Source organism: Neltuma alba, unplaced genomic scaffold, assembly GCF_004799145.2.
Source record: "Neltuma alba isolate B1F8T4 unplaced genomic scaffold, ASM479914v2 tig00012826_pilon, whole genome shotgun sequence".
NCBI classification, from domain to species: Eukaryota; Viridiplantae; Streptophyta; class Magnoliopsida; order Fabales; family Fabaceae; genus Neltuma; species Neltuma alba.
The window spans coordinates 190,866-207,070 of NW_021637218.1; the positions used below are offsets into that span (position 1 = coordinate 190,866).

General features: G+C 34.2%; 1 protein-coding gene across 1 annotated transcript; it reads right to left on the reverse strand.

The window, feature by feature from the left end:
- Positions 1-8,796: 8,796 nt before the first annotated feature.
- LOC114731401 (uncharacterized) lies at positions 8,797-9,971 on the reverse strand. The gene is made up of 3 exons (XM_028918551.1): positions 9,871-9,971; positions 8,999-9,604; positions 8,797-8,902 (listed from the first exon to the last, which is right to left on the reverse strand). Exons 1-3 carry the CDS (start codon positions 9,969-9,971, stop codon positions 8,797-8,799), a joined length of 813 nt encoding a protein of 270 aa, XP_028774384.1.
- Between the last annotated feature and the right edge of the window lie 6,234 nt (positions 9,972-16,205).

Here is a 16,205-nt window from a genome sequence, read left to right on the forward strand (position 1 = left end):
TTTTTGATATGTTTAGGGCTTGAATTTTCGTTAGTAAATTTAATCTACTTTTCCTGCACATACAAAATCATTTACCTTTTCTTAATAGGCATGCAATTAGATCGAGCCAAGTCATGAAGGGGTGAAGATTATTGCACGCCACGCAACTTCAGAGATTGATCAATCTTGAACAGTCTGTGCAAAGGCAGATTCAGATGGTGACAAAACGAAGATGAAAATCGGGTCACATAATAATCAAATGGAAAAGCAGAGCAAAGAGAGAAAATTACTGAATGCTACTTCAAGTTGAGGATCGAAGCGTGGCGGACGGACTCTGGTGAGAAGCAGTAGTGCTGCTGACTTGATGCCTCAACACAGAAGAAAACGCGTTAATAAATGAAAATGGACAAATTAAGAATCACCATATAGTGTTCCCCGCTACCGCCCGGTGCATGTCAACTAATCAGTGGGCCAATAAGAACAAAAACCTGTTCTTTTTCACTAAATGCAAGATTCTTTCTCCTAATTTAAGGGCAGATCTGTGGAAATAAGAGTTTTAATATAATCTGAGTCACATCTAAATGATGTTTTCTCAAAGACTATTCAAGTCCGCTTGTACAGATGCCCCTAAAGATAAAGGCCCCTTCCTAAACAAATTGGGGAGCAACACTAAGGAGACAAATTGCAACTCAGAGATGAAAAACGGAAGAAAAACTATTATATTCAACTTCCCTTTTTCATTTCATTCCTTTTTTTTTGTGTGGGCATGGCCATCATGTACCTAACTTCCTTTTCGAGGTAGCAACTAGATGCCTATTTTGTGAATTTTTCCTCTCTTCCATCCTCATCAGAAGTCACCAAACAATATATTCCCTCCATCCCTAGATATAATAATATATTTAGTTGCCAAAATTATGTACATAGAGGAGCTTGATTATCTGTGTCTTAATATATTCCTTTTCAAATTTGCTCCTACTTAAATAAATTTTGTAATAGTAAAATCATTAAGGAATGGGAAAAATCATTAAATAGGAACAAGTGGGGATCCAACAAATCAAATTATCATATAGATTCTTAAATTTTATGAGAAATAAATCAACGGATAATAAATGTAAACTTTGAAAAATAGTATATGTATATATATTATTCTAAGGGAGTTTTTACAGATTTACATGTTAAGCAGCAATTTTGTCTTAGGTTAAGGTGCATTCAATATCCCAGAATATTTTCTCAAATATATCTAGCACCTTAAAGTATTTTATAGTATATCCAGTACCTTGAAATAATTTTTTAAGTATGTCCAGCTCCTTAAAGGTTTTTTTTGTATGCATTCAATACTCTAAAATATTTGTTTTAAATGCGTCCAACTCTGAAAAATATTTTTTAGTGCATTCGGCACCAAAGCAAAAAGAAAAAAAGCTCTACGGTCCTAAATGCATCCAAAAACATTTCAAGATGTTAGGTACACTACAAATATTTTGAGGTATTGAATGACTTCCACAAAGACTTCTAGATATTGGATGCACTTTGACCCTTTTGTCTTTCACCTGTTTAAGAGGAAAAGAGACTTTACTATACTTTAGCGAATTTCCCCGGCTTATTTATAAACAACTCTTTTATCTTGGATGTATTTATATTTTTCTTTTCATTTTTTATACATCCTTGTCTTTCCATGTAATTGTATCGTCGGCCAATTTGACCGCAAATAAATAAATTGCTTGTTGAATATGTCGTCTTCTCTACGCTAAATAAGAAATAAGAATAATGTCTATTTAATTTATTCGGCGCCGTTCGATAATGCCGAAACAGCCTACAATGTTCCCCTGCAATCTGCATGTGAGGCCTATTACAATGTCAATCAATATTATGAAACCAAAGTGCTTCTATTTTTCCTATCGGGAATTACAATCAGGCACCCAGAGAAAAGGTTTTAATTGCCCTGAAACTTGTTGACAATTGAAGAGCATGTAATGCTAAATTTTAAAATAGAAAATAATAATAGGTTCAAGCTTATCATTTGTCACTAAAATTTTTTGATAATTAAATTTCTCTTTTAGAATCTCATGATAATTTTTTTTTTTTTAATGCGCTGAGTGTGATATTATTAAACTAGTGAGCTATTATGAAACAACTTAATGTTAACGTGGGCTTGGGCTGGGAAGAGGGCACTGGTGGGCTAGCTACTTCGGGCTTAAGAGGCAAGCAGAAGGGCATGGCAGAGGTGTAATGACTTATTGACTGTTTTTTTTTTTTGACCGGACTTATTGACTGTTTGGTACCAAGTAAAAGCAAACAAAAAATACTTTAGACAAAACTCCTCTCTTATACTTATTTTATATGTTATAAAATTATTTTTAAAATTATGATTTGATTTTGATCCAAATATCTAATTAAGGTATTGTCAATAAGAATTGATTTAGTTGATAAAAAATAACTTATCACTCATAAAATTATGAGTTTGAATCTATAAGCTCTCTCAGCATCTAAACTTTTTTATACCAGCAAAAAAAAAAAAGGAATTAGTTATGGCATTCTATTGTAGTGTGTGTAACACACACATATAATAACGTTTTTATTACGCAACAACGTAATGCCTACACTGGTGCATATAAAAATAAATACATTTAAGACATATTCATATAATAAGTTATGGTGTCATTCTTCCAATAAAAAGGGGTTAGAACTGCGAATATATGGCCCTGTAATTGAAATGCATGCTACAAATAACCTGGCTGCTCTGCCTTTCAAGTGACAGAATAATTGACAATATCATTCGGATGCGGTACATTCACACTAATTGACATTGACAAACTCAATTATTTTTATATATTTTGGTATTTTTTATATGAATTTTGTCAGCTTAATTGATCCCTTTTTGCCTTAATTGATTTAATATTTTTACTTTGAATTATTATTTTATAGGGGCAAAATTGTCATATTTTGGTTTAATTGTGACTAATTGATTTTTGAGGACAATTAATGCTACCTTATTTTTGAATTTTTGCTTGCAGGTTTTTGGAAGTTGAAAATAAAAAAAAATAAAATAAAATAAAATAAAATAATAAAAGGGGGAGCAAAACGCTGCGTTTTGCTCCACCCCTAATATCTAATATTACATTCATCATCAGGGAAAAACGGAGACGCAAGCGAGCTGGACGGAGACGCAAGCGAGCTGGGCGGCGGCGAAGGAGAAAATAAAAAGAAAACAGAACAGAGAGACAGGAGCTTGAACTGAGACGCGAGCAGAACAGGGGCGGCACGAGCTCGACGAACCAGTGAACCAGAAGGAGTGAAACAGCAAAACAGAGGCTCACGGTGTCATCCTTAATAATCTTTTGCACTGTTCCGTCACGTATCTTCCATGGCAGACCGCAAAAGAACATTGGTTGTGGTATTTTTCATGGCCATGCGTGGCTAAAGCTCTGAAATCCTCTAATTCAACAATAATGGCAGGAGCTCGAATCATCAAAGGGGAGTTTTAGTTGCTTTAATTTCCTATTCAATAATTGTTTAACAATTCCTAGGTCTTAGAATAGTTTTTCTGATTATTAGAATAATTATATTGCTTAATCTGATTATATTTAGGGATTATTGTGACTGGATTATTGTTTAGCATTTGACGTTGGGCTGTTTATAGCTTTGATTTCAATTATGATGTTGTGGTTATGACATCCATATTGATTTTGGAGTTAACATATTGTGATTTTCTAAGGTGGCTTGGAATTTTGAATCATATTGTCTCTTACTAGCTATAATTCTGTTGTTTTGGATTTAAGAGTTCTAATTAAGCATTGGTTTTTAATATCCTTAATCCCATTTTATTATTCTGGTTGCAGTTAGTAAGTTGGGATTTTAGGAAAATATTTTGTAGCAATTTGAGGTGGCTCGATTGTTGGATTAAAAGCTTAATTATAATTCTTAATTCATTGTTTTTAACTCCCACATCTTTTAGAGTGATGATTGCCTGCGTTGTTAAATTGGAGGATTGATTATTATCATTGTTATTTGTGTGTTTCATTTCAGTTCTTTCATCTTCAATTTATTTCAATCATTTTTATATAAAAATAACAAAAAAAAGTATTTTAATTTCAATTTAATTCAAGGCATTTAGTTAGCAATTTTTCAAAAATAAAAAATTCTTTTTATAGTTTAGGTTACTTGCATTTATTTACTAGGATTTAATTTCGTTTTCGGCTTCTCAAAGTGAATACAACCCGGATTGTGCACTATATTGCATTAATTCCGTTAATTTTTGAAGTAACTCCAAAGCGACAAATTTTTGGAGTAACCCGGATTGTGCACTATATTACGCAAACAACGTAATGCCTACACTGGTGCATATAAAAATAAATACATTTAAGACATATTCATAGAATAAGTTATGGTGTCATTCTTCCAATAAAAAGGGGTTAGAACTGTGAATATATGGCCCTGTAATTGAAATGCATGCTACAAATAACCTGGCTGCTCTGCCTTTCAAGTGACAGAATAATTGACAATATCATTCGGAACTTAGGAGATGCGGTACATTCACACTGATTGACACCCTGAATTGTGTAGTACTGCACACTTTGAACATTCAAATAAGAGGCATAAAATGTGAAAGGGCACTGGTGGGCTGGCTACTTCGGGCCTAAGAGGAAAGCAGAAGCGCATGGCAGAGGGGCAATGACTTGTCGACTGTTTGGTACCAAGTAAAAGCATATAAAAAAATACTTCAGACAAAACTCATCTTTTATACTTATTTCATATATTATAAAATTATTTTTTAAATTATAATTTGACTTTCAGCCAAATGCCTTAAGGCATTGTCAATAAAAGTTGATTTAGTTGATAAAAAATCAGCTTATCACTTGTAAGATTGTGAGTTCAAATCTATAAGCGCTCTCAACATCTAAACTTTTTTATACCAGGAAAAAAAATTGCATTTAAGACAAATTTATAGAATAAGTTATGGTGTCATTCTTCCAATAAAAAGGGATTAGAATTGCGAATATATGGCCCTGTAATTGAAATGCATGGTACAAATAACCTGGCTGCTCTGCCTTGCAAGTGACAGAATAATTGACAATATCATGCGGAACTCAGGAGATACGGTATATTCACACTTTGAACATTCAAATAAAAGGCATAAAGAGATGATCAAGTCATATATCCAACAAATTGGCTTCCCTTTGTAGAGATTTATTTATGATATTTGTTGTAATTTAGAATAAACAAAATTTAAATTATTGGAACATTAATTATTTTTATTGGTAGGCATTCAAAAACTGACAAGCGTCCAAGGTCGGCGATCACAAGTAGACAGAGAGAAATAAACAAGACAAAAAGGAACATATGATTATTTGGCTCTCACATATAAATTAATTTTACTTTTTGTCATTAAAGAGGAGAAGCTCTTGAAGTATATTTGAAGCATGAGGAGGAATAAATACATGGACCTGATTAATCACTTTTGCCATTGGTATCCAATTGAGGTCATGTCCATTGAAAGCTCACATCCATTATTTGAGATCGCTATCTGAGGATGAATTAGTTCCCTGCAGTCATCAGCAAAGAATCTCCGGAGAGAAGGGCAGAGCATGATGCCTCTGTATACGAAATCTAATTGTGGCATGTGCCATAATGTTAGAGATGTCAACATGGGAAGTTCAATGTAGGGTGAGAAAAGTTGTCATGCAGAAGGCCCATGAGGTCAACAATTGAAGTAGGTTCCATTACAGAATGGTTTTCTCCAACTATTTCTCTCATCTTCTCACAAGAAGAAACGAAAATGTAGCGCAGGTTTCGGAGGAGTGCTAGTAACTTGAACGCGATCAGAGTCTCCATGCTGTTGTAATGCGCAATCGAAAGACTTGTGAGTTGAGAAAATAGGGTGGCTTCATGCAAGGAATCAGCAAATGGTGACATCAAATTTTTCAAATCCTTCATTTCATGGAGGCATAGACGTCCAACGAGTTGGGAAGAGGAGCAAAAGGGGCAAGTGCTACAACACAAGTAATCCACATTTGCATAATACCAGACATCCAACTGTTCAATTTGGCGTGGATTATTGCTGAGGCCAAATGATAAAACACTGCAAAGGGACCTAGCACCTGTCCGGCGGCAGCAATTCTGTATACCCAACTGCTTGATGTCTCCTGCGAGTACTACTCTGTTTCTCAAATCCAAAGCCCTAAAAATTATCTTCTTCGCAGAACTTTGAGTTATTATCCCGTCATCTTCGAAACAAATACGTTTATGTTGCAAAGTTAAACGATAACTTTCGAGTACATGACTTTTGGCTAGGAGGCTCACAAAGCTATCGAAGACATTAATGTCATGGAAGGTGGCGAGTACAAGTTCCAACTTTTCCAAACCTTGTGTGCCTTGTGCTGTCACATCCGTTTTGTATAGGGGACCACCCAGCTCAAGATGCTCTAAGTTGATCAATTTGGATATGAGCGATATTGACATTGCCAGCTTATCTGTAGGGAACAGATTCAGGTATCTAAGATTGACCAATGATTCGAAGCCAACAGGTGCTTCAGTGATAGCAGCAGAACACAGATCCAATGACATTAACCGTTTCAAGTTTATTAATGAAGGAATGTAACTCAATTTTGTACATCCTGAGAGTAGTAATGCAATGAGACATTTTAAGTTTGACATCGACTTAGGCAAATGCTTGATCGCAGTCTCAGACAAATCAAGTGTTTTAAAAGTAGGCTTGTGGCTGAAAAAATCATCTGAGATGCAGTTAATTGAGTTTTGCATTGTAATTCAAAAGCAATGTAAAAAGCTGAAAACACCTAGGACATGTGCCATCTGGAATTGTTTGTATCTTATTCCCCGTCGGAAAAACTTTTTCTAGATTTTCTTTTCATTGGTCATCACTTGGTATTTCTGTCAAATTCTTATGAGCTTTTCCCATAATTTTACAAGTGTCGTCCGCAATACCAATAGCTAGGAGTCTAAGAAATTCGTTTATCATCCATTCACCATCATAATCCAACACGCTATGATTCTTTAATTTGCCAAACATGTTGAGACCTTCATTGTATTGCACCCTCAACTTTTCTGTCTTGTCAATGCTTTCATAAACAAACCTTCTTATCAAATGATCAACAGTGTAATTAGAAAAATTTCTGCTGGTACTTAAGGCACAATGCAAGAAGAATCTTTGTAATTTGTTATTTAAGAAATCATAGCTGGATCTCAAAATTGGAAATACCCATTTATCCATTTCATATTCTCCATTCCAACATATGTCTCCATTCTCCAGTTTCCGTTTTCCCCTTCATGCTTGTTGCGATTATAACAATAGCTATGGGCAAACCCTCACATTTTTGTGCCATATTCTGTGCAATGTTTTTCACTTCTGAAGATAGTTCTTCATGGAATAATCCCAAAAAACTCATCAAACAAAGCCCAACTATCTTTCTCATTTAGAGGCTCTAGTTTTATCACCTTCTTACAACTTATACCTTGACACACTTCCCTTATACGGGTAGTCAAAATCAATTTAATTCAGTTTCCTACCACTTAAGTTTTTTTTTCCCTGTACTATCTCTTACAGATACTCACCACGCAATTTATGTTAATTTACAATTTAATATTAGTGTCAAAATATGATAACCTTAAAATATTTTGCTCATTTTATTGTTAATCAAAAACATAGGGGGGGAAGACCATAGCAGCTCCAAATGCAACCAAACAAAAAAAGCTGTGGCACTGGCACCTTTGTCTGTAATGTAAATACAAATTCAAAAGACTCATCAAAGAATTAATGGCAAATTGTCTTCAGTTGGAGATGAATAAAAGACTAATCAAACCTCAATTTATGAACTTATCTTCTTCTTATGTTCGTCCCTATATACACTTTGTATTGTAATACTACTTTCGATTTTTAATATAAGATCTAGTTTGACTTTTAATTTGATCATAAATATAAGAATCTAATATATTTTGTCTCTCATATTTATTTATTTTTCTTCAAACTAGTTCTTATAACAGTTACACATATCGAATATTTCATCAAATGGTAGTTTTAGTTAATATACATGATTAGTAAGGATATTTTAAGAAAAATAATACCTATTTATTAGAAATAACTAACTTAATAAAATTTCTTAATGTATTCAAATTAATCAACTAGCTCTTATATTAAGGACCAGAGGTAATATTTTTTTTATTTGGTATATAAAATTTTCCTGTTATGTTAAAAAACATTAATGGTAAATGATGATAGGAGATGAATCAATGTTCTGAATATAGAAGCAGCCATTAGTTCTGCATAATTCACACTACGAAAAGTCGAGGAGGGCAGCTTAAGCTTCAACGCTATCATGGTGATGAAGAATGAATTCCTTTTTTTAAAAAAAAGGTTTGACCACAAGACTACAAGTATAGTATATAATATGATTTTTAAAGGCTGAATTAATTAATATAGGTTATGAAATTTTAGATTATGACTGGAATTTAATTTTAACTTCTTTTAAAAAGGCCAGCCCCAAAATTGGTGGCGGGCAGAAGAATTGTAGCTACAAATCAAAAGTAGAGGTCGAAGATAGATTGAAATTCTCAATTTAGTTTAATTAACAAGTAACATATAACGTGAAATAAATCATTAATTTGGATACTGCTCGTGGAATCTGATGAAGTAAAAAAGAATTATCATTTTGACTTTTTTTTTCCAACTTGCATGACTACACGGAACTTGCAATCTGTATAGAATAGTCCAACAAAATGGATCTTTCACCCTGATGGGCTTTTTGGTTCCAAACATGCGCTGTTTTTCTTCCCTACAACGTATTTTCTTGTATTTTCTGCTTCCTCTCATCTAGAGAAAATTGACCCTCCAAATGGTTTGTGAGAAATCTGGTTCAGAAACTCGCCTAGCTTCTTCTTGTTCTTGTTTGTGCTCTTCTCATCACAGCTTTTTCTGCAAATATGAAAGCTCATGTTACGAAGAAAAACTTCGATTTTTGTCATAATTTGTAGCTTGAAATATTCTGGGCCCAATTTCTCATTTACTTACCTGACTTCATGATGCTCCTGTTGGGGATTCCAACAACTTCCAAGATTCCTAGCTGATCCTCCAAATCTATCATGTTTGCGAATCTGTGCATTAACATTACCATCATCGAGGGTGTTAGAGTTCTTAGAAACAGTTTTATGAGCTTGGTTCAGCCTGACCACAACATCGTCGTTTGGATCTAAGGCTCCACAGGTGATCAAGTTGCGAAACAAACCAAAAGCTCCTATTGAAAATCTCTTACTTCCTGTCAAGGGAGATAATGATGAAGAAGAAGAAGATGATGATAATGAAATTGAAAATGATGTCTCTAGGTCTTGTTTGCCTGTGTCCACAAGTCTGTCTGGTTCAACCTTACAAGATTCACTTTCATCCGGTAATGTGGACCTATCAGAGCTTATTTCTGATGATAGCTGATCCTGAGAATTTGGTTTGAAATATGGAAATCTTTCAAGTTGAAGTTCTTCCGGTATCAATGGTTGCTTCTGCTTCAACTGCTTGCCCTCTCCATCATGTACTTGAACATGAATCTCCTTGTTCAACATGGAAGCTTTCCTTTCACCAAATATAAAAGTTTCTGCGTAATCAAAGAGGCTTCTCAACAAACACCTACATAACTCATTTTGAAATTTATTACCAAATGACAACACTCCATTATTTCATTTGAAGGACATGCCAAAAGAGGGAGGGTGGGTTTGAGATCCTTTAAGGACGTATTCATTATCAGAGATTGGAGTGATGAGATCATCATCCAACAAGTCTTGCCACACGTATCCTGTCTTGTATCTCTTGCTTAAAATTTGAATCCGCAAATGACACACTTCAACTCATTCAAACAAATAAAAAAACTGAGTATAAAGATGCCATCATTCTACCTCTTGTAGGACCAAGCATATGTCTCTGTCAAATCCTTCCCTCTCACTTCTCCAATCCATCTCTTCACATCTTTTATCACATAACAAAGTTCATAAATCATGACCTCTAAAAGCAAGAATAGGGCACTACACACAAAGACAAAGGGGCTTGTAATTTGTAAACCCACCATCTCAAAAAGCACAACCGTAATTCATGCCATTGCTATCTCTGTTTTAACTAAATCTTTACGTACGAAAAAAAACACTTAATAGTGTGGTTTTTCATGTTTTAAAGACAACTCTAAAACCTTAAAGAAACAGCGTATTAAAAGACAGAAGAGAGAAGCATACAACATTAGAGGTGAGAATCAACAAATTATGACATGTGCAAGTGAGAAACAAAGTACCAACTACAGAGGTCAAAAGTTAGAGCAACTTTCTTAAGTCTAACAAATATGTGGTGAAAGAAAACAGGAAAATGAAGCCACCTCGAAGATAGACTCCGTTACGAGCCAGATGATGAATACGTATGAGATGTGGTTCTTCACAACGACCCATCAAACTGAGGAAGTACACCACATGAATTCTTCTCACTTCACCACCTTTACTTCGTTCCATCTCCCTTCTCTGTCTCTCTCTCTGCTGCAATCCCAGATCTCTCTTCCTTTAATTCACAAACTTAACTCTCTGCTACTTCACAAGCAAGCAATGGCAATATATATGTACACTGTAGAAATCATTTAACATGCGATAAGAAGAAAGATCTTTGTCTCTCATGGTGCCGACAGCTACTAAAATAGAAATTGATAAAAACCCAATATTGCCTTTCGATGTCTGATTGATTTGTCGTCTTCATTTTGACTTATGTTGGATTAAATAATTTGGTTTACTATATAAAGTGAAGATAATGCAGGCCTGCTAGAAACAGAGTCACACTTGGAGTACTGATGTGTGCCTGTTTTTCTTAAATAGTAATTTGGATATTCTTATGCCTGTTTCCCAATTTTATATAAAGCATATTATTTACATAAAACACTACTGTTTATTTATCCATTTATAATTATAATTAATCGTCAGTTCTTGTCACAACATTATTCTCAAAAGAGGTGAATTCTGTTATTTTCCTCTGTTGCCATTCACATGGCATCTTTCGATTTTTCCCCCATCAAGTTTGATTAAATTTTAAACATTAATTTTGAAAATAATTCAACTACAGGTACGATATGATTTTTCCCCAAAGTTAGCTTTTTGATTCATGATGGCGAAATAGATGTAATATCTTGAAGAATAGATATTCCGTGTGCATATACTTAAATTTGTGACTCAAAAATTTTAAAAGTTTGCAATCAATTTTTATTTGTCATTGGAATACTTATATTTTAAATGTTGAAAATATGTACAATCTAATGCATATAAAATTATAATGATTTCAGTTAAACAAAAACGTTGACAACTAAAGGAGAATTGATAAATGGTTTCATTTCAAATATTACAGTACATAATAAAAAAAATAAAAAAAATAAATTACTGTCTCTAAAATGATAAAAATGATGATATTACCTATTAGATCGAGCTATGTTAATTTGTAAAGAGATAAATTAGAAAAAGACGGAATCATTGTAATTATGATATGTGAACCTTTATAATGAGCCACATTTTCTCTCTCAGGTCACTAATAATAAAAAAAAAACTAAATAATTCTCAATTTTTCTTATTTGTCTTATAAATAGAAACAAGTCACTCTCGAAAATGTTGCCCCACAAGTAGAAACTGAAGACAACCAATTTTAAGATAATTGGAAGTATTTTAGTAAAATTTGCAAGGTTTTATTCATAAACAAGTCCCATATTCAGAGTTTATATGTAAATTTGCCTATGTAATTCGTCTTGAGTTCAATATAAATAATTCCCTTGAATAAGTGTTCCTGTCATTCTTCCAACAAATAGTTTAGTTAAAACAAGCAAGTAGTTGCATTACAAACTTAGTTTCATCATAAATGTACCGATTAAAATAGTGTAGTTGAACAAACATAGAAGAAGACAATATAAATATAGAATCAAAAGCAGTTCTTAAATGATGGCTTAACTAATCACTTTCAGCGTCTCACGCAGCAAAAACTGTATCCTGCATATGACACTACAAAAGGAATGAGGATAATTGAGACACATGCCACAAACAACTTTGCAACTATATTTCAGTGGGTGAATAATTGAAAATATCATGAGCAACTTGGGAGATGAGATATATTCACAATGACTAATATCCCGGACTGAGTAGTAGCGCTGGTGCACACTTCGAACATTCAAATGAAAAAAAGAAAAGAAAAAAGAGATGATGAGGTTATATATCCTACAAATTGGCTTCCTTTTATTGAGAATTTATTTATGATATTCAATGTAGTAATTTATAACAAACAAAATGCCAATTATTGGAACATTAATTGTCCTTATTGGCAGGCATTCAGAGACTGATATAAGAGTGCAAGGTTAGTGATGATCACAAAAATCAAGTACAACGCGGGCAGATGGAGAGAAATAAAGAAGACAAAAGGAAACATATGAATGATTATTTGAAGCACGAGGAGAAATAAACACAAGCAGTAACGATATTCATCATAAACATAGTATAAAAGTAAGTCAGAGTGGGGCGGATACGGACCTGATTAATCACTTTTGCCAACTGTAATTTTCCGATAAGGTCTTCTTCATCAGAAGCACACTTCCATTATTTGAGATCGCTATCCGAGGGGGATTTAGTTTCTCGCAATGACAAGCTTTGAATGTTTGGAGAGAAGGGCAGAGCATGATACCTTTGTATACGACATCTAATTCTGGCATTTTGTCTAATTTCAGAGATGTCAAGTTGGGAAGAGTGATAGTAGGGTGAGAGAGGGCCCCACTAGCAGTAAGTTCCATTACAGAATGATCCTCTCCAACTATTTCTTTCATGTTCTCACAACCTACAACGCAAATGGTGTGCAGGTTTTGGAGGAGTGCAAATAAGTTAAACGGCATCAGAGTATTCATGCTGTTACATTCCTCAATTTCGAGATGTGACAGATGAGAAAATAGGGTGAATTGATGCAAGAAATCAGCAGATGGTGACACCAAATCTTTCAAGTTGTTCATTTCCCGGAGGATTAGACGTCCAACGAGTTGGGAAGAGAAGCAAAAGGGGCAACCGCAACAACACAAGTACTCCGCATCTTTACATGATTTAATCTCCAACAGCTCAATTTGGGGTGGATTATTGTTGTGGGCATATGATAAAATATTGCATAGGGATCTACCACCTGTCCCTAGGAAACATGCTATTATAAACAACTTCTTGATGTCTGTTGGGAGTACTACTGCTTCTCTAATTTCGAAATTCGTACCATTAAGAATTATCTTTTTCATAGAATATTCTGTGTTTATTTTCTCATCATCATCACCATTATCATAATCATCACCACTGAAATTATAAATTCCATGGTATAAAATTAATCGATAGCTTTTGATTTCACGATTTTCGGCCATGACCCTCACGAAGGTATTGAAGATGCTGATGTCACGAAAGCTTGCACGTATAACTTCCAACTTTTCCAAACCTTGTGCACTTGGTACTAATGCATCTCTTACCCATTGGAGCCCACCCAACTTAAGACACTCTAAATTGATCAATTTGGATATGACCGATAGTGATATCACCAACTTATCAGTCCCGAGTAGATTCAGGCGTCTAAGATTGACCAATGATTTCAAACCCACAGGTGCCTCAGCGATGGCAGTCCAAGATAGATCCAGTGATATTAACCGTTTCAATTTTCCTAATGAAGGAATGTACCTCAATTGCTTACAATCTGAAAGTAACAATGCAATGAGACATTTTAAGTTGGATACTGATTCGGGCAAGCGCTGGATTGCAGTCCCAGACAAATCAAGTATTTTAAGAGTAGGCATGTTGTTGAAAAACTCATCCGTGATGTGGTTGAGTTTTTTATTACAATTCAAAAGCAACGTCGAAAGTTGAGTACACTTAGGACATGTGCCACCTGGAATTGTTTGTATCTCGTTTCCCGTTAGAAAAACTTGTTGTAGATCTTCTTTCCATTGGTCATCGCTTGGTATTACTGTCAAATTCTTATAAGCTTTTCCCATAATTTTACCAGTGTCTTCTGCAATACCAACCGCCAGCACTCTAAGAAATTTGTTTATCATCGATGCACGGTAATCATAATTCAACATGCTATCATCTTTTAATTTATGCAACATGTGGTAACCTTCGTCATACTGCAACCTCAACTTCTTTGTCTCATCAATGCTTTCATAAGCAAACCTTCTTATGCAATGCTCAACATCGCGATTGACTAACAAATAACTCCAAGATGGAATATCAGATGCCTTGGAACTTAAGATGCAATACAAGAAGAATCTTTGCAATTTGTTAGTTAAGAAATCATAGCTAGATCTCAAAACTGGAAATACCCATTTGTCTACTTCATATTGCCCATTGCCCAAGTTTTCAAGACATTCCAACATATGACTCCATTCTCTAACCTGTGTTTTCCCCTTCATGCTTGCTGCGATTCTAACAATAGCTAGGGGAAAACCCTCACATTTTTGTGCCACTTCCCGTGCAATGTTTTCCACTTCCAAAGACAATTTTTTATGGGATCCCAAAAGCTTTTCAAACAAAACCCAATCATCTTGTTTAGATAGAGATTGCACTTCTATTATTCTCTCACAATCCATGCCTCGACACACTTCCTTTATACGAGTGGTCAAAATCAATTTAATTTGATTATCTGACATAGGAAATCCAACGTCCTTAAGAAAGAAATGATCCCAAACATCATCTAAAACAATAACACACTTCTTCATCTCTTTGAATGCTTGAAATAATTTTCTGGCAATTCTTTTAACCTCAAACTCATCAGATATATCCAACTTAATTGATTTAGCTATGACTTTTTGCAACTTGTAGATGTTGATATTTTGTGATACGGTCAACCAAATAACTTTAATGTCACCATTGGCTTCTTCTAAAAGCTTGTCATGAATATGGGCTGCTAAGGCTGTTTTTCCTGAGCCTCCTATTCCCCAAACTCCAATTGCTGACACCTCATCACCCATTATCCATTCCCATATTTGTTGAGTATACTTTTGAAACTCCCCTATTAAATCTGTTGTAGGCAATATATAACCTTTGGAAGATTCCAGCGACAAGAATAGTAACAAATAATTAAGTAAAGATAGTGAGAAGCATAAAAAAATAAATTAAAGATATGGCTTTTAAATTTTAACCAGTCATACATATACTCTCAAGAATTCAAAATGTAGAGCCACCGTGAAATTTAGGCAGCATTCAATATTTTTCCGCACTTGTCCCTCATTAAATAATCAAAAAAGTTTTGGAGAAAGTTGCTAAGAGAAATATATAAGAGAGGGTCATAATTCAATGGGAGTAATATTTGGAAGTTATGACGACTTTTTTGGCCAAAAAAAAGCTATGAAAAATTTGAAAAGTCTAAAAAACTTCAAATAATTTTAATAAATTTTCATAAATGACATTTAAAATGAGTTGGACATATATTTTATATGCTGACACTCGTACCTTTTTCTAAAGGATCATGTCCATTGGCTCCGTCAACTCGTAATCTTTTATTGCCTTCTTGCTTTTCAACTTGTGCATAATGACGTCTTGCTTTGTCATATAGATTTTGTTTTTCTTGGTTCAGGCCACTGTTGAGCAACTTCAAAGCCAAATCCTCCCTTTCTTTTTCACTCTCAAACTACATAGTTGTTCGTATCATTTATATGACTAAAAGAGAGCGCTTGCGTTCTCGTGAACTACGTGTGAGTGCTTACCAATAAGTCTATGACTATATGTTTGCAAGAGGTCATACCTGAAATGAAGGATTTCTCTTCACATAATTATCTGATTGTTCCATGAACTTCATAATAAAGATACCGCAGTCACATCTACAAATTAAAAGATATATATGATAAGGTCATGATAAAAAAAAATTTCTAGTAAAGTTTGTATAATTTTACATAATAATCGTCCACTCACCCATTGGGCTGTAGGAGAATGTCAGTTTCCATCTTCGAACGAAATTCCGTAAATGCTACATTTGCGAAGAGTTTTTCCATGGCAAGCAACTAGATACATAAAGCATGAATTCCATAGAATCAAAAGAATAATTGATCGATTAATGTTGTCAATATTACAGTTATCTAACACTCACCAATTTTCTTGTATTCTCATTGCGATCTGTTTCAGCCACACATGTACCGAGCAGAGAATCCCATATTTCAATCTCTTCATTCTTCACATGGATAATGTATAAATAAAAATGTCCACCATTTGACTTT